The 18,671-nt window shown below is 53.3% G+C and overlaps 1 protein-coding gene across 3 annotated transcripts; it reads left to right on the top strand.

Annotated features, from left to right (window-relative positions):
- Positions 1-11,975: 11,975 nt before the first annotated feature.
- Positions 11,976-18,277, top strand: LOC116463556 (WAP, Kazal, immunoglobulin, Kunitz and NTR domain-containing protein 2). 3 transcript variants are annotated; one of them, XM_058434720.1, is made up of 3 exons: positions 12,837-13,194; positions 16,326-16,358; positions 16,470-18,277. In XM_058434720.1, the coding sequence occupies exons 1-3, from the start codon at positions 12,985-12,987 to the stop codon at positions 17,844-17,846; spliced, it is 1,620 nt and encodes a 539-aa protein (XP_058290703.1). In that variant the 5' UTR covers positions 12,837-12,984; the 3' UTR covers positions 17,847-18,277. The 3 variants fall into 3 exon arrangements, with proteins under 3 accessions (XP_032002605.1, XP_058290703.1, XP_032002604.1); XM_032146714.2 differs by lacking the exon at positions 12,837-13,194 and adding an exon at positions 11,976-12,100 and having other exon boundaries at positions 16,326-18,277; XM_032146713.2 differs by having other exon boundaries at positions 16,326-18,277.
- Positions 18,278-18,671: the final 394 nt, after the last annotated feature.

The raw sequence follows: 18,671 nt of genomic DNA on the forward strand, positions 1-18,671 counted from the left end.
ATATTAGGGATCATTCATTCAACTACCTTATAGGAATCATTCATTTAACTACATAGCTGGTAGCTGGGCTAGGCTGGAAGGTCCAGGAAAATGCATTCACTTGTCTGGTATCTTGGTGCCCCTCCATGGATCCGCTAAGTATTTCTGTCTAAGTGGCTAGCTGGGACTTCCTCATGACATGGTGGTCTTAGGGTAGCTGGACTTCTTACACAGTGCTGGCTTCTAAGAGGAAACCTTCAAAGAGGGGCAAATGTGGAAGTCGTGATCTTTAAAGCTTGACTTGGAAGTTATACTTCTGTTACATTCTGTTTGCCAAAGTCAATAGGACCAGCCAGGTTGAAGGAAAGCCCATCTCTCTACTGAGGGAGTGGCAAAGAATTTGTGGCCATCTTTAATCCACCACAATGCCGAATTTGGCACTGTTGAACCAGAGATGAGAGCCTCAGGCCGCATTTGGAAGAGCTTCCCGTAGGAACACTCCCAGGGCTTATCCATAATTGCTTACTTTAAGGCTCGAAATTCTAACTTGAGTGCATGCCTTGTGGTCTGACATATTCCTGGGCAAAGCAATGGCTTTCCCTTATCACCATCTTTATCTCATACATCTTATGACCCTTAAAACTGGTGTTCATGTGGAGAGTAAATAGTTTGGAGGCATCACCAAATACCAGCATGGGAGCTTGAATCAGGCAACTCATGAAGACCTCAAACTCCTCCCGAGGGCTTCCAACCACCAACATTGCTTCCACTCACAGTTTATGGGCCAGAACTAGTTACATGGCTTCAACCTAACTGCAAAGAAGGCTGGGGAATGTAGGGAGCACATGGGATGGTTGGTGTGCACAAATGGCCTCTGCCACATCTTCTCTTCCTGCCTTTGAATGTTGCCATGTGAGCACTTCCAGTGATGGCAGCCATCTTGTAACCATGAGGAGAAGGTCAAGAGAATTCCAGGAAGGCTGACCTGAAGCCCTAGTGTTGTTGAGCTGCTGAACCAGCCCTGATACTGCCCATTCTTGGACCCCTTGACATGTGAGATACCTTGGGTGGGTGTTCCATTACTGTTTTTGCAGCCAAAAGAACCTCAATGGATGCAATGGTGAATGCTTTTAAGAAAATAAAACACGGCGAAGTGTCATGTGACTTGGGGAGAGGGTGGCAAAAATCTAGGCGTGAGTGTGTGTGTAACAATGGACAAGGAAGTGAGGGAAGTCTTTGAATGAATAGAAAACACCACTATGGGAAGAGCTCTTTGGGCAGAAAGGACACATTACAAAGACCCTGAGGCGGCCGGGCACGGTGGCTCACACCTGTAATCCCAGCACTTTGGGAGGCCGAGGCGGGTAGATCACAAGATCGGGAGATCAAGACCATCCTGGCCAACATGGTGAAACCCCATCTCTATTAAAAATACAAAAATTAGTTGGGTGTGGTGGTGCGCACCTGTAGTCCCAGCTACTCGGGAGGCTGAGGCAGGAGAATCACTTGAACCCAGGAGGTGGGGGTTGCAGTGAGCCGAGATTGCGCCACTGCACTCTAGCCTGGTGACAGAGCGAGACTCCATCTCAAAAAATAAAATAATAATAATAATAAAGACCCTGAGGTAAGAACACAGCCAACATGTTTGAGAGGGAAGGCCAATAAGGCTGGAGCAGAGTGGCAGCAGAGAGGTTCTGCATGAGGACCAAGAGGCTGGATGGGGTCAGAAAAGGCAGACTCTTGTAGATAAGGTCAGAGTTTGACATTTTAAAAGACAGATTTGCCTGGGTGCGGTGGCTCATGCCTGTCATCCCAGCACTTTGTGAGACCAAGATAGGAGGATAGATTGCGCCTAGGAGTTCAAGACCAGCCTGGGTAACATAATGAGCCCATCTCTGCAAAAAAATATTAAAAATTGGCCAGGCATGGTAGCACGCACCTGTAGTCTCAGCTACTCGGGAGGCTGAAGTTGGGAGATCTTTTGAGCCTGGGAAATCAAGGCTGCAGTGAGTCATAATTGTACCACTGCATACCAGCCTGGGTGACAAAGCAAGATCCTGTCTCAAAGAAAAAACAAAGAAGCAAACAAGCAAATAAATAAAAACCAGATTTACTGATGTACAGCTGACAATATACTGCACATGTTTAAAGTATACTCTTTTGGGTTAGTTTTCTTTCCTTTAGCATAATTATTCTGAGATTCATCTGTATTATTGCATGTATGAGTAGTTTATTCCTTTTTATTGCTGAGTAGTATTCTATTGTATGGATACACCGCAATATGTTTAAACATTCACCTTTGAAGTTGTTTGTAGTTTCTGGCAATTAAAAATAAAGCTGCTATGAATACTCATGTTCAAGCCTTCTGTGAACACATCCTTTCATTTCTCTTGTGTAGACACCCAGGAGGGGAATGGTAGAAGTGTTTAACTTCCCAATTTTTTAAGAAGCAAACTGATTTACGAAGTAATCGTACCATTTACGATGGTACCAAATGCACTCATTTTCCCAGGAACAGTGTATGAGAGTTTCAGTTCTTCCACATCTTTGCCAACACTTAGTATGACCAGGCTTTTGAATTTTAACCATTCTAATTAGTGTGTAATGGTTTCTTATTGTGTTTTCAATTTTTATTTCCCTGATGACTAATGATGTTGAGCATCTTTTATTTATTTTTATTTTTTATTTTTTTTGAGATGGAGTCTTGCTCTGTCACCCAGGCTGGAGTGCAGTGGCACAATCTTGGCTCACTGCAGCTTCTGCCTCCCTGGTTCAAGTGAGTCTCCTGCCTCAGCCTCCCAAAGTGCTGGGATTACAGGTGTGAGCCACCACACCCGGCTAATTTTTGTGTTTTTAGTAGAGACGGGGTTTTGCCATATTGGCTGGTCTCGAACTCCTGACCTCAAGTGATCTGCCTGCCTCAGCCTCCCAAAGTGCTGGAATTACAGTCATAAGCCACAGCACCTGGTCAATGTTAAGCATCTTTTATTATAATTATTTACCATTCATATATCTTTTTTGGTGAAGTGTCCAAATATTCTGCCCATTTTTCACTGGGTTGTTTATTTTCTTATTATTGAGTTTTGAGAGTTCTTACATATTCTGGACACAAGTTCTTTATCAGATATATGTTTTCCAAACAATTTCTGCCAATTTGTGGCTCATCTTTTCTTTTTTTTTTTTTTCTTTTCTTTTTTGAGACGGGGTCTCACTCCATCATCTGAGCTGGAGTGCAGTGGCACAATAACAGCTCACTGCAGCCTCAACTTCCTGGGCTCAAGCAATCCTCCCACCTCAGCTTCCCAAGTAGCTGGGACTACAGGCATGTGCCACCATGCCAGGTTAATGTTTTTATTTTTTGTAGAGACAGGATTTGGCCATGTTGTCTAGGCTTTCATTCTCTTAATGATATCTTTTGCAGGGCAAAAGTAACATCAATTTTTTCTGTCTGGATCATGTTTTGGTTATTGTATCTAGAAAGTCATGTGGCTGACACCTGTAATCCCAGCACTTTGAGAGGCTGAGGTGGGTGGTTAACTTGAGGCCAGGAGTTTGAGACCAGCCTAGCCAACATGATGAAACTCTGTCTCCACTAAAAATATAAAAATTAGCCAGGCGTGGTGGGGGCCGCCTGTACTCCCAGCTACTCGGGAGGCTGAGGCAGGAGAATCGCTTGAACCTGGGAGATGAAGGCTGCAGTGAGCCGACATTGCGCCACTGTACTCCAGCCTGGGCGACAGAGCAAGACTCCATCTCTAAATAAATAGTCATTGCCAAAATGAAGGTCACTTAGATTTTCTTTTGTGTTATCTTCCAGAAATGTTATAGTTTTGTGTTTTGCAATTAGTTCTTGATTCATTTTTAGTTAATTTTTGTGAAAGATGTAAGGTCCATTATGTCTAGACTTTTTTTTTTTTTTTGCATATGAATGTCCACTCGGCCCAGCACCGTCTGTTGAAAAGACCGTTCTTTCTCCATGGATTGCTTTTGCTCCTTTGTCAAAGACCTGTTGACTATATTTGTATGAGTCTATTTCTGGGCTCTGTATTCGGTTTCATTTATCTATATGTCTATTCTTTAACCAATACCATGTTGCCTTTATTTCTGCAGCTTAATATATAGTAAGTCTTGAAGTTGGGTAATGTCAGTCTTCCAACTTTATTTTCCTTCTTCAGGATTGTGTTAGCTGTTCTGGTTTTTTGCCTTTCCATATAAACTTTAGAATAATTTTGTTGATGTCACAAAATAGTTTCCTGGGATTTTGATCAGGGTTGCAGTGAATCTATAGATCTAGTTGGGAAGAACTGACATCTTGACAATTTTGAATCTAATCTAATCTATAAACATAGAACATGTCTTTCTTTTTTTTTTTTTTTATCTTGGCTCACTGCAGCCTCCACCTCCAAGGTTCAAGTGATTCTCTTGCCTCAGCCTCCCAAGTAGCTGGAATTACAGGCGTGCGCCACCACACCTGGCTAATTTTTGTATTTTTAGTAGAGACAGGGTTTGCCATGTTGGCCAGGTTGGTCTCGAACTCCTAACCTCAGGTGATCCGCCCACCTCATCCTCCCAAAGTGCTGGGATTACAGGCATGAGCCACCGCACCCAGCTGGAACATGTTTTTCCATGTTTAGATTTTCTTTGGTTTCTTTTACCAGTTGTATAGTTTTTCGCGCATAGCTTTTACACATATTTTTAAAAGATGTACACGTTAAGTATTTTTTATGTTAATGTAAATGGTTTCTGTTTAATTTCTGATTCCAATTGTTCATTGCTGATATAAAGGAAAGCAACTGACATTTGTATATTAACTTTGTATCCTGCCACCTTGGCTTTTTAGATCATGACAATAGGAGCCCCCAAACCCTTGGCCTTTGGTTGTTCCTAACTTTCCCAAGTGATCTTTGACTTTTGGAATCTGCATGCAAAGGAAAGAGGGAGTTTCCCATACTTCTCCTTGGAATGGCCTGGCCCAAGCCCATCCTCCTTGGCCAAGGCCCCTGCCTCCATGGGACCCCAGCCTTTGGAAAGTAAAGGTGAGAGAGGAGTCAGCAGGTTTAGGAGATAGAGTGGGGGTGGGAGCCGTAGGTCTTGCCAGCTCTGCACGGATGGCCCTAGCAAAGTCACACCAGGGGGACGGAGTGCCTGACATATAGAAAGGGCAACTACGGCTTTGTGAAACTTTTGCTTCAGTTATTCACATGAATACGTCTACTGAATCACAATGAAAAATGTATTTCTGGCCAGGTGCAGTGGCTTACACCTGTAATCTCAGCACTTTAGGAGGCTGAGGCAGGCGATCTCTTGAGCCCAGGCATTCGAGACCAGCCTGGGCAACATGGCAAAACCCTATCTCTACCAAAAATACAAAAGATTAGCTGCGCATGGTGCTGTGTACCTGTGGTCCCAGCTACTCGGGAGGCGGAGGTGGAAGGATCGCTCCAGTCCAGGAGGTGAAATTGCAGTGAATAGAGATTGCGCCAGCCTGGGTGACAGAGCAAGACAGCATCTCAAAAAAAAAAAAAAAGTATTCCTCACTATGTGTTGCAGTCAAAACATTTGAAAGCCCCTGCCACAGAGGGGTTTTCTTCCCTAAAGATTACAGATTAGAGGTGAGCTCCGTTCAGCTCAGCCCCCCGCTCGGTACCTGCCTCCCAAAAGTTTGTCCCACGCTACCAGCACCTCTGGCCCTGTGGGGTGAATCAAAGCTCTCAGCAGCTGAGCTCAGTTCTCCACTGTTCTGGCCACCCACATTCTACGGAGTGTCTTTACTGTGAGATCATCTTGATTCTCGGTTTCTGTTAAAGAGTAAAACAACAACAACCACAGCTTTTTTTTTTTTTAGATTTTTAAAGCATTGAGTCTGTCAACTCAGTGCTTAAAAAAGCACAGTTCTCAGAAAAGAGAACACACTCTGGAGAAGCAATTCATTGAGTATTTTTAGGAGGAAACTAAAAGGGGCAGCTCAGGGTAGTTGTGGCATTTAATTATGACCGGGAGAGGCCACTGAAGAGTTTTAGGCAGGTGTGTTCATTTCCTGGGGCTGCTTAACAAATGACCAGGAACTTGGTGGCTTAAAACAGCACACGTTTATTATCTAACAGTTCTGGAGACTGGAGGTATGAAACCACAACGTTGGCAGGGCCATGCTCCCTCCAGAGGCTTTAGGGGAGACTCCTTTTCCTCTTCCAGTTTCTGGGGGCTCAGGTGTTCCTGGGCTTGTGGGTGCATCGCTCTAATCTCTGCTTCTATCTGCACATGACTTTCCCGTCTTCTGTGTCTCAATTCTCTCTCTGCCTTTATAAGGATACCCGTCACTGGATTTAGGGCCCTCCCCGGTAATCCAGCATGATCTCATCTCAAGATCCTTAATTTCATCTGCAAAGACCCTTTCCCAAATGAGGTCACGGTCACTGTCTCTGGGGGTTAGAACATGGATATATTTGGCAGGGGTGTGGGAGGCTGGGAGGAGCAGCACTCAACCCACTACATTGAACATTTAAACTTTACCTGTATTTTACAACCCAGTTGTGGCTTTTGTTTTATTTTGCTTTGTCATTTAAAGTCAGGAAGGCCTCCTGAAAGATGTTGTTTCTGAAATGGGTCAGGAAGCAGTGGGCTGGGAGAAGACAGAGAGGGCCAGGGGTGAGAGGGTGCTTAGGACAGAGGACAATGTCTGTGTGAGGTGGAAGGGGGAGTACTGTGTGGAGCTCTTAAAGGTCTGAAAGCGCGATACTGCAGCCTCCAGAGTTTGAGAGTGAAAGGGACGGATGAAAAGAACGAAGAAGTAAATGGAGGCAGAAGGTCACGGCAGTCCAGAAAAATGCTTTGGCCTCCTCTTGAAGGCATGGGGAAGCTGTCTTTAAGCCACAAGTCTTGGAATCATGATCAGTCAGAAAGAAATCTGTTCCTCATCCCTACTCCAGCTCACCCCCACACAGCCATTGGACGTTTTGTTTTTATTTTTTATTTTTATTTTTGAGTCAGGGTCTTGCTCTGTCACCTAGGCTGGAGCGTGGTGGCGTGATCTCCACTCACCATGACCTTCTCCTCCCGGGTTCAAGTGATTGTCATGCCTCAGCCTCCCAAGTAGCTGGGATTACAGGCGTGCACCACCACGCCCAGCTAATTTTTGTAATTTTAGTAGAGACGGGGTTTCACCATGTTGGCCAGGCTGGTCTCAAACTCCTGACCTCTGGTGACCTGCCCGCCTTGGCCTCCCAAAGTGCTGGGATTATAGGCGTGAGCCACCGCACCCAGCCTTCATTGGACATTTCCTATCGTTGGAATGAGTGTGAGGGGTGCATTTAGCTTTAGAGATCTTGTCCTCCTTTGCTCAGCAGCAGGCAGGGAAGCAGAGAGGCCCAAGAGTCTCAGAACTTCTCATTTCCCGTCATTCAAAGGGAGAAAGGAGGGAGGCAGGAGCTCCAGAGCGTGGAGAGTAGAGTAGCTGGGGAAGCTTTTAGGGTGGGGGAGACCCGAGCGGGAGAGAGGCCGTGCCTCTGTGGCTTTCCTACAGGCCTGGGAAGAGTGGAAACCCGCCCTCGCTGTGTCCCAGCAGAGCAGGGGGGTGGAGCCGGCCCCAGCCCCACAGCCCCATGGCCTTGTGGCTTCTGCACTCTGGTGTTTGTCTTGGCTGAGAGCTCCACAGGGCTTTTTGAAGCTGATTCCATCAAGGCAAAGCTGGAGGAGTCAGGACACGGGATCACAGAAGAGGCAGCTGGAAGGGGCCTCAGATGGGGAAACAGAGGGGGTCCCACAGTGAGATGATGGCAAAGCAGGAAGAGAGCCCAGGGCTCCTGACTCCTTGCACAGTGCTCAAACCAAGACCATGGAGCTTCCCAAGCAGGCGAGGAGCCCGAGACAGGCTCTAAATCCTCTAGGAAGACATTTGAATGCCAAAGGAGCCCAGAATTGTGCTGTCCCAGAAGTGCCTCCTCTTCTGGGTTCCTGACACACAGACTCCAGGACTCCAGCTTCTAGGGGCTCACTGCACCTGTAGACCCCCCCCCCGGCCCAGGCAAGGGTCTCCAGGGAGGCCCAGCTGGCCCGGGACACTGGGCCATGCCCCACCCCTGACAACCCCATAATTCTCAGATCTGGATTCAGGACTGCCCCCGCTTTACCTCTCTGCTCAGCGAGGACCCTCCCATGTCCTGTTCCACACAGATGCGGATGGGTCACGTGTCTTACAGCTGAAGGCCTCCCCCATCCGTCTCCACCATCTGCTGAGGCCCCATAATTATTCCAAGGCCCCGTGCAGCCTCACTCAGAGGGGAGAGTTCACGCAGTCCTGTAATGTAACCCAGGCCCGAGGCCGCGCGGGCAGGGGGTCCCAGCTGGGTAATGAGCCGCTGGCTTTATTGAATTCTCCTGCTTGGGTCTGACTAATCACTGCCTTTAGCCGAGGCAACCTGGGCTGCCGTCTGAGCACCCTGGCTAGGACTTCCTTTCTTTCTCAGCACCCCAATTCCTGCCCCTCCTCCCCAAACATGTTTAAATGACCAAGATCAGGGCGGGAGGGGCTCCGGGGGGGCTGGTTTCCCCCCATCCATTTGGGAGAAATGTGGCTGGCTCAGGTCTGGGGCCCAAGCAGGGTAGACCAGAATGGGCCGCTGGGGTGTACTTTTGCTGGGGCCACCCCGTGCAGCGCCTGCAAGACCTGCAGCTCCCACCCCCACCCTATCTCCTAAACCTGCTGACGTCCCTGTCAGCTCCCCTTTCCGGACCAGGCCTCCGAGGAGGGAGGGCCTTGGCTGAGGAGACTGTGGTGTAGGCCAGGCCTTTCCAAGGAGAGGGGTAGGAAACGCCTTCTCTCCTTTGAGATTCTGCCCAGGCTTGGGCCCCACCCAATGTCATGGTCGTGCGAGAGCAAGCCCCAGGCCTCTCCCTCCTCTCTGTTCCCCAGCCCTGAGAGGACTCCCCACCAGCATGCACCATTCTTATCTCTGCTTGCTGGCTTTCTAGACTAGACGGTACCCTCCCTGTGGACAAACACGGTTGTTATTTTCTTTTCTTTTTTTTTTTTTTTTTTGAGATGGAGTCTTGCTCTGCCACTCAGGCTGGAGTGCAGTGGCGTGATCTTGGCTCACCGCAGCCTCCACTTCCTGGGTTCAAGCAATTCTTCTGCCTCAGTTTCCCAAGTAGCTGGGACTACAGGCTCACGCCACCCTGTGCAGCTATTTTTTTTATTTTTATTTTTAGTAGAGATAGGGTTTCACCATGTTGGCCAAGCTGATCTCAAACTCCTGACCTCAGGTGATCTGCTCACCTTGGCCTCCCAAAGTGTTAGGATTACAGGCACGAGCCACCGTGCCCGGCTGGTTATTGGTTCCGATGTGCCCAGAACTTAGTACACAGTAGGTGCTCTAAAAAACCTTTGTGGAAAGAAATAGAGGGAACAGGTGCAGTGTGAGGTAGGAGTGTGGGTGTGGGGTGTGCATAAGCCACGTGGTGCCCAAGATACTCTTGTGGCACCTCTGTGCCTCCCCATCGTGGCTGCTGGGGGCTGGCCGACTTGGGAGATGGTGTCAGCTGTGCTGTCCTGTCAAGACCCTAGTGGTTCAGGAGTTCTTAATGTCAGGGTGAACCTGAGGTTAAGGGTCACCCAGAGTGACCTGGTGACCTCCTCCTACGGCTCCTAGAGCAGGTTTGAACCCACCCTGGGGGTGTGAAGAATCCGTGGTTCTCCACCCTGTGACAATGGTGGGGGATGGAGGGGCCCTTCCAAGGTGGGGCCGAGCCCAGCCCTCTCTGACCTCTCATCCTGAGTAGCAGGAGAGCTGTGTCTGGTGTCCTTGGGAAAAGGGGAAAAGGCAGATCACACCCGAGGCCAGGCCTCTGCTCCCAATGGCCTGAGTGGAGGAGCCCGGTGCACGGTGGGCATGTGCCGCTGAGCCGCTCCCGCTGGGCCCACCTTCGGTACCGTGGGTTTGGTGAGGGCGGGGCCCACACCACCCACAGGGAAGAGTGTGAGGGACGCAGAGTCAGACAGACAGACACACCGAGGGGAGAGAGAGAAGGAGGCAGATCCGGAGCCAGTTCCAAGGGCCTCTGGGGAGGGAGGAGGAGACTTCAAATCACTCCCAAACAGCTTATAAACAAGCCAGTGGGTGGGGTGGCCAGAGTGGGCTGGGGGTTGCTTTCTGGAGGGGCTGGAAGCTTGCATGGGGTGTGTGGAGGCCATAGGCCTGGGGTGGACAGGAGGAGGGCCCAGCCTAACCTCTCTGTGACTCGGTTTCCTCTCCCGCGCTAGGGAGCTCCCTCCTGGGGCTGCCGTGGGGTCAGCAGCGATGTGCAGGTGAAAACGCTGTGTGGGCTCCAGGCCGATCAGATGTTATTTATTATTCTGAACTGTGTTTTGGTGGGAGACTTGGAAGGGCTGGAGGCAAAGTCAGAGTGTTTTGGGCTCCTCTCTTCCCCGATGCTGCTTTGAGAGTTCTCAGAGCAGAACGTCCAGGAATGGGGCCTGGGAAGGAGAAGTCCGTGGCTTGAGACAGGACCAGGTTGGGTGTGGGGGCTTTCTCCATCAGCCCCAGGAGTGGGGGTAGGATGGTCAAGCTTCCCCTGCCCTGCCCTGTGCCCCTCTCCTGCCCTCCTCAGCACCCCCCCCACCTCTGCTGGGCGCCTCCCCTGCTCCGACCCCCTCTCATCTCTCCCATGCCCTCTAATGGACTCTTGGGACTGCCCAGAAATCGGCCTCCTCTCCTTGGATACTTGTCCTGGCCTAATGGGGCTGTGACAGTTTTTCTAAGTCCTGCTTAGAAATATGTCACTGTCCATGTCCCTTTGTGCTATCAAAGGAGGCTGCGCAAACCGCGTTTGTCCAAGGGCTGTGTGAAGGCCCCCACGCGGAGCAGCTGGAACACGGGCTGATGAAATTACGGGGAATTCAAAGCAGCCAGCGTCGCCCGCTGTCTGGCTTCATCACGGGGACTGGCCTCGAAGGGAAGTTTATTCCAATAATTTAGAGGATTAGGATCTGACACCCTTCATTAGCGATTTGACGTAAGCAGAAAAGACAGATCCTGCAGAATGGCCGCACAACGGGAAGGAACCAGCTCAGGCGGGGAGAAGGCAGCACCCGCCCGGCTGGGAAGGGGAAGGGTCTGGGTGTGGAAGCGAAGGTCCCGTGGCCGTTTTACAGTCCTGTGAGATGGCGAGCTGTGTTCCTGAAGGGGAAAGTGGATGTGGGGGAAGGAGTGGCCTGGGCTCAGGCCTCAGTTTCCTTAGCTGTAAAGTGAGATTACCTTCAGGATGCCTTCCATCTCTGATGCGTGTGGGGGCCACCCCACCTACTGTCCCCAGGACGCAGCAGCTCCTCAAGGCCCTCGTGGTTTGGCCTTGGAAAGGTGCCTTTCTTTCGGGGCCCTATGTGCCTCCGCCCCCTACCCCCAGGATCGGGTGACCAACTAGAAAACACTCAGACTGCAGGCTGCTCTGTGGCATTTTAGATACAAGCCATTTGCTGCCAAATGGGGGAGGAATCGCCCCCAGCCCCTGGCAGCTTCTGGCTCTCTTCCCGGCCCCTCCACAAATATAGCCCCTAATGTCTCAAAAATTTCTTGTCCAGTCTGTGAAAACCAGAGTTTGGGCTGTGCCTTGACAGCAGTTCTGACAGATGGATGGGGGAGGGGTGGTTTTAAAAGGCCCCTGCCCACACCCAGCAAGCTGGTGTCCCTGTTTCCTGTACCGTGGTGGGGTAGCTGTGCGACATGGGCAGCTTGCTTAGCCTCTCTGTGCGGCCTTTCCTCCGATCTGAAATGGAGGTGCAGTCTGTTGTGAGGATTAAATGAGACGATGCGTTCACAGAAGCCACACGTGTGAAGAGCCCAGTGCCTCTGGCAGCTGGTACCACCAGGACTGCTCACTGTGTGTGACCTTGGACAAGTCGCTTGCCCTCTTCGACCACAGACCTTCTCCTTGGGGAAGTGGGGGAAGCCAGACAAGGCTGGCAGTCGGAAGGAGCTCACTGAAGAGCAGCCACGGTGGTTGTCGGCGAGGGCAGCCGGACTCTGGCACAACCCTGAGACACTGTGACCGCGGGGGTTTTCTTGGTGTGTGGATGGAAGAGGGAGGAATGTGATCCGTCCCAGCCGCCGGGGGAGCCAGAGCATATCTGGTATGTGTCTCTGGAATGATTTGGGGAAAATTAACCGAAGTTGGAACTTAAGACGCAAACTGCCCTGGACACAGAGGTACGGAGCTGTCCCGGCGCACACCTCCCACAAAGGGCCAGGGCCGGAGCGGGAGTCGGCTTACAGGGCACAGCGCAGGCCCGTCCTGGAATGGCCGTGAACTTGTTGTTTTTCCACGTCATTTGCTCTCAAATGTGCTATCAAGCCGGGCGATGCTAACCCGGCGGCTGCAGGTCCCTCCTCGTAACAAGCGATTGTGTGTTCTTTAGAGGTGGCCAAAGGGGAGGAGGGGGCCCGGCCCCGAGGAGGTGGGGGAAAGGGAAACAAGCCCTCCTTCAGAGTGAGCTTGCGTGTCCTGGAGCCAGCTCCCCGCAAAGCACATGCCATTTCTGGCCCTTGAAGGGGTTAAAGGCCTCCTGGAGTCAAAAACAAGCAGGTGTCCCACCGTGCCAGATACGCTGCCTAAACTGCTTCCAGCTTCTTTTTTTTTTCCCCCTTCTGCAATAAGTCTGTGATCAGCCACGGGACAGAGGCGCCAGCAGCCTGCCTGTGACAGGCATCAGGTTAGCTGGCTCCCACTCGGGTGGCGCGCCCAGGATATAAATCCGGGCGCGGGCCCCTGCTGTGGCTCCTCTCCCTGCACACTCAGGAGAGGGAGCTTCCTTCCAAAGACCTTTCTTTTATCTGCAGCCGCACAGCCCGGCAGGCTGTGCTGACTTGGTGGAGGCAGCAGCGGCAGAGCAGCCTGAGCAGGAAACCTGCTGGGGTGGGGAGGGCAGGTGTCTGCAGCCCCTGAGAAGAAGGCCCTGGTGGGCTCCAGACCCCGGCATCGTTTCAGGGGAGGTCTCTAGCCGCCCCAGCCTGCACTATGTGGGCCCTAAGGTGTCGCCGGTTCTGGTCTCGCTGGGAGCAGGTGGCAGCGCTGCTGCTGCTGCTGCTACTGCTCGGGGTGCCCCCGCGAAGCCTGGCGCTGCCGCCCATCCGCTATTCCCACGCCGGCATCTGCCCCAATGACATGAATCCCAACCTCTGGGTGGACGCACAGAGCACCTGCAGGCGGGAGTGTGAGACGGACCAGGTGAGCCTGTGAGTGACGGGGGTGGGAGCCATGGGGTGGGGACTGTGCGGGAGTGTGAGACGGACCAGGTGAGTGGGGTCCAGAGACCAGAGATGGACCACGTGAGCCTGTGAGTGACGGGGGTGGGAGCCATGGGGTGGGGACTGTGCGGGAGTGTGAGATGGACCAGGTGAGTGGGGTCCAGAAGCCACAGTGTGAGATGGACCAGGTGAGTGGGGTCCAGAAGCGGGAGTGTGAGATGGACCAGATGAGTGGGGTCCAGAAGCGGGAGTGTGAGACGGACCAGGTGAGTGGGGTCCAGAAGCCACAGTGTGAGACGGACCAGGTGAGTGGGGTCCAGAAGCCGCAGTGCGAGGTGGACCAGGTGAGTGGGGTCCAGAAGCTGCAGTGCGAGGTGGACCAGGTGAGTGGGGTCCAGAAGCCAGTGTGTGAGACGGACCAGGTGAGTGGGGTCCAGAAACCAGAGATGGACCATGTGAGCCTGTGAGTGATGGGGGTGGGAGCTACAGGGTGGGGACCATGCAGGAGTGCCCTGCAGGGCCCAGGAAGGTGAAGGAACACAGGCCCCGTTCACCTGGAGAGAAACAGGGCACCATCCTGTCTATTAACACCGAAGCCTGGAAGGAGAGGTGGGAGAGATGTCCCAGTTCATCAGGGACTGGAGCCCAAGGATTCCTCCTTCATGCGTGCTGAGGGCTACTGTGGGCCAGCACCGTGCCAGGCATGTCATGTGTGTTGGCATGACATGTCAGCATGGTGGGCATCAGCAGCCCATTCACAGGTGAGAGAGTGGACACAGAGCCAGGCAGGTGTCATGGCCAGTGAGGGATGAGCTTGGAACCCATGTCTAACAACAAAGCTTTGGTTGCATCGGACTCCAGGCCACCTCCTCAGGAGTTTGGACCCTGAGCCTGAGAGCAGGCTAGGCTGATGGCAGGCCAAGCAGGAGCAGCTCTGAATGGATCTCTGGTGTCCCTGGGAGGAAGGAGACCATGTTTCAGCCTCCCAGCTTCCTTGGTCCTGCCTTCTGCTCTGTATCAGAGGGCGCTGCCGCAGGGCAGAGCCAGTCCTCTTCTAGCTCCCAAGTCATTCCCGAGGGCCATTCCTGCCCACCCCCTCTGGGGCAACAGGCTGTGGGAGCTGCACCTGCTCCAGGCAGAGCTATTTCCTGCCCAGTCTGGCCAGCTCTGAGGGCAGCACGGAGTCTCCCAGGGCTCCAGATCCAGGCTGGGGCATCCCCAGGGAACACGAGAGACACTGGTTCCCCTGTAGATGCCTGGTTACCCACAGGAGAGCAGAGGGCTGACCTGGAGAGGGTGGCCTCAACCTCATAGTGCCCAGGGACAATTCTTAGGCCTCCCAGGACAGATGCTCCCAGTGGGCAATGGTGGTGCCAAGTGAAAGGAAGATAAGAAGTCGGGAGGAATGGCGGCTGCTCCTACCTGGCCAAGGTCACACCATTAGTTGGCTACATTTGCAGGCACAGGCTGGCCTGATAAACCAGGTAGGGCTTGGGGATGGTGAGACTCTGGTGGATTTTGTGTGTCTTGGGGAGAAGGCACCTGTGGAGGGCTGGGTATCCAGACAGCCCTTGGGGACATTCTGGCCCCCTTACACAGAAGTGTTCTAAGGACCCCCTCTAAGTTCCCTGTGGCCAGAAGTACCTTCCCTCTGGTGCCCAAGGAGCCAGCCTTTCATGGACCTCCGGGTACTGCATGTCTTAGGGAATGGGATGAGGCTCAGGCCAAGGAGAAGGTTCTCCTGCTCCCACTCCCTCTCCTGCTCTGCATTCCCTGCGGGGTCTCTCTCCCTTAGACCCAGCTCTGAGAGCTGGCCATCCCTGTCCCAAAGCCTCCCCTGGTGTGGCCTAGAAGACTATGCCAAACAAGGGCTGCAAAACAAAGTCCCCATTCTGAGCCGAAAGGGGTAGAACAGTAAGCAAGTCAAGCAGGCAGGCTCCATGCAGCCAAGGCGGGGGGATATTTTCCCCCTCTTAGCTGATGTGGAATGTCAAAGAGGCTGAAATAAAAGTTGGAATGACAAGAGGCCAGCCCTGGCGGGGAGTGATTCACAGAGTTACTACCTGGTGGAGGATTAGGAGCGTTGCCTGCCTGCCCAGTGGGTACGATGTGTTATTGTCGAAAACACCACGTGAAATCCTTGTTTGTGTCGGCTCCAGGAGTATGCTGCTAATTTCGAGGAATTAAACTAATGCTTTACGTGGCTCCACAGAATATCAGAGGGGATTACGGCCTGGCAAGTCCTCGCTGACGGCCTTGCTGACCTTTGCCACACAAGGGGACTTTTTTTCTTGTTGCTTTCCCCGTGAAAGGTCCCACACGGAGCTGACACCTGGGCCTGGCACAGCCCGTGGCTCTGAGACCTGGCGTGCGGGGCCCATCACGCCCGCCCTGACTGTTGGCTGTGGATCGATCTGGGCCCTCTCACAGCCTCTGTTCCCCGTGTGTGTCGGTCTCCTTGAGGGGAGGAGAGGTGTGGATCACCTCGGATAAAGTCCCAGGGGCATTCCCCGCTTAGCGTCTGACGTGATCTCTTCCAGTCAGCAAGGCATCCTCACTCCCCTAGGAAAGAGATGACAGGCAGGCCTACTTGTTCAAGCCAGACCTCAAATGTGCTATATGACGCGAGAGAAAAAACGCCATTTCTCGATCCCTTCCACTGGGAGCTTGGAGCCTTGTTCTGCCACTTCCCATCTCTGTGAACTTGGGCATCACCTCTCTGAGTCTCTGCAGTCTCATCTGTAAAATGGTTGTAGGAAAACTTTTCCTCTTAGAGTCTTTGGCCCACCCCTTCCTTCCCTGCTAGCTGAGTGACCTTGGGAAAGTTACTTAGCCTCTCTGTGCCTCAGTCATCATCTGTAGAGTGGAGATAACGGCTGTACCCACCTCTGGCTTGTGATGAGCGTATCAAGCTCACAGATGTCAAAGTTCTTACGCGAGGGCCTGGCATGTAGGAGATGCTACGTATGCATTTGTTATTATTTTCAAGTGTTTTGCTCCCACTAGATATGAGTATATGTTAGTTCTCCTCCCCACAAACCATGGGGTAGGATAGGGAGCCCCTCCTTGCCTCCTTCTCCCTGTTCAGGCCACTCTCTCTGGCTCTTTCAGGAGTGTGAGACCTATGAGAAGTGCTGCCCCAACGTATGTGGGACCAAGAGCTGCGTGGCGGCCCGCTACATGGACGTGAAAGGGAAGAAGGGCCCAGTGGGCATGCCCAAGGAGGCCACGTGTGACCACTTCATGTGTCTGCAGCAGGGCTCGGAGTGTGACATCTGGGACGGCCAGCCCGTGTGTAAGTGCAAAGACCGCTGCGAGAAGGAGCCCAGCTTTACCTGCGCCTCGGACGGCCTCACCTACTATAACCGCTGCTACATGGACGCCGAGGCCTGCTCCAAAGGTATCACGCTGGCCGTAGTAACCTGCCGCTATCACTTCACCTGGCCCAACACCAGCCCCCCGCCACCTGAGACCACCGTACACCCCACCACAGCCTCCCCAGAGACCCCTGAGCTGGACATGGCGGCCCCTGCGCTGCTCAACAACCCCGTGCACCAGTCGGTCACCATGGGTGAGACGGTGAGCTTCCTCTGCGATGTGGCGGGCCGGCCCCGGCCTGAGATCACCTGGGAGAAGCAGCTGGAGGATCGGGAGAACGTGGTCATGCGGCCCAACCATGTGCGTGGCAATGTGGTGGTCACCAACATCGCCCAGCTGGTCATCTATAACGCCCAGCTGCAGGATGCTGGGATCTACACCTGCACAGCCCGGAATGCGGCCGGGGTCCTAAGGGCCGACTTCCCGCTGTCGGTGGTCAGGGGGCGTCAGGCTGCAGCCACCTCAGAGAGCAGTCCCAATGGCACGGCTTTCCCGGCGGCCGAGTGCCTGAAGCCCCCAGACAGCGAGGACTGTGGCGAAGAGCAGACCCGCTGGCACTTCGACGCCCAGGCCAACAACTGCCTGACCTTCACCTTTGGCCACTGCCACCGTAACCTCAACCACTTTGAGACCTATGAGGCCTGCATGCTGGCCTGCATGAACGGGCCGCTGGCTGCATGCGGCCTGCCCGCCTTGCAGGGGCCCTGCAAAGCCTACGCGCCTCGCTGGGCTTACAACAGCCAGACGGGCCAGTGCCAGCCCTTTGTCTATGGTGGCTGCGAGGGCAATGGCAACAACTTTGAGAGCCGTGAGGCCTGCGAGGAGTCGTGCCCCTTTCCCAGGGGGAACCAGCGCTGTCGGGCCTGCAAGCCTCGGCAGAAGCTCGTCACCAGCTTCTGTCGCAGCGACTTTGTCATCCTGGGCCGAGTCTCTGAGCTGACCGAGGAGCCTGACTCGGGCCGCGCCCTGGTGACTGTGGAAGAGGTCTTAAAGGACGAGAAAATGGGCCTCGAGTTCCTGGGCCGGGAGCCGTTGGAGGTCACCCTGCTTCACGTGGACTGGGCATGCCCCTGCCCCAACGTGACCGTGAGCGAGACGCCGCTCATCATTATGGGGGAGGTGGAGGGCGGCATGGCCATGCTGCGCCCCGATAGCTTTGTGGGCGCGTCGAGTGCCCGCCGGGTCAGGAAGCTTCGCGAGGTCATGCACAAGAAGACCTGTGACGTCCTCAAGGAGTTTCTTGGCTTGCACTGAAGCCCCCCACCCCTCCCTGGCCCCCTCCCTGGCCTTCTTCCACCTATCCACCCCAATGCCTCTCAGCAAACTGGGCGAGGTCAGATTAGACAGGCTTGGGACAGCAGGGAAACATCAACCGACGTGTCAGAGAAAAAGCCACAGAGGGTCTCAGATCAGCGTCTATTCTTTGGGTTCAATAAAGGGTTCATATCCTTTTTAGCTGAGGGGGACAAAAGGAGAAGTCAGCGGGCGCACGGAAGTTATTCGGGACCACCAGCTCGCTCAGACACTCTCCTCCCCCCCTCACTGGCCCCACACCCCTGGCTCTCCCAGCCACCCTCCCCTAGCCAGTCTCCCAGCAAGGGTTTAAGAGATGGCCGCTGTGTGCTGGTCACAGGAACAGTTGAATGGATTGGCTTGCAAAGGGGGTAGGTGGCGAGAGATAGGAGGGCCCAGGGACTCATGGGACACCTTTCCCACAGCCTTCTCGATTGCTGTGAGCAGAGGCCACTTGGGGTTAGGGGCATGGGCAGTAGCAAGCTGGAGGCAGAATCCAGCCCAGCACGTGACTTGCCCTGAATGGAAGCTGCTGGAACGGGTGCCTTTGGGTGGTGGTCGGCTTGCCTCTGAGGCCACTACGGCACCAGCAGAATACATATTTCTTCTCCTTGGCTGCATTGGTTTGTCGATCTAGTTCAGTTCAACTCAGTGGACGTTCTCTGAATGCTTACTGGGTGCCAGGACCACAGAGAGATGTTAGTCACTGCCCAGCTCTTAGAGCCCCAACGCAGATGCCCTCATCCCAGGGCCCCCAGACACACCCCTCTGCTGGACTCACAACTG

The sequence above is a fragment of the Hylobates moloch genome, unplaced genomic scaffold (genome assembly GCF_009828535.3).
Source record: "Hylobates moloch isolate HMO894 unplaced genomic scaffold, HMol_V3 SCAFFOLD_41, whole genome shotgun sequence".
Lineage (NCBI taxonomy): Eukaryota > Metazoa > Chordata > Mammalia > Primates > Hylobatidae > Hylobates > Hylobates moloch.

What these genes read in the sequence shown, in the direction of transcription:
- LOC116463556 (XM_032146713.2), top strand. Translation starts at nt 12,985, where the DNA reads ATGTGGGCCCTAAGGTGTCGCCGGTTCTGGTCTCGCTGGGAGCAGGTG. An exon ending in GGGAGTGTGAGACGGACCAG is followed by an intron (nt 13,195 to 16,325) that starts GTGAGCCTGTGA and finishes TGGCTCTTTCAG; the next exon opens with GAGTGTGAGACCTATGAGAA.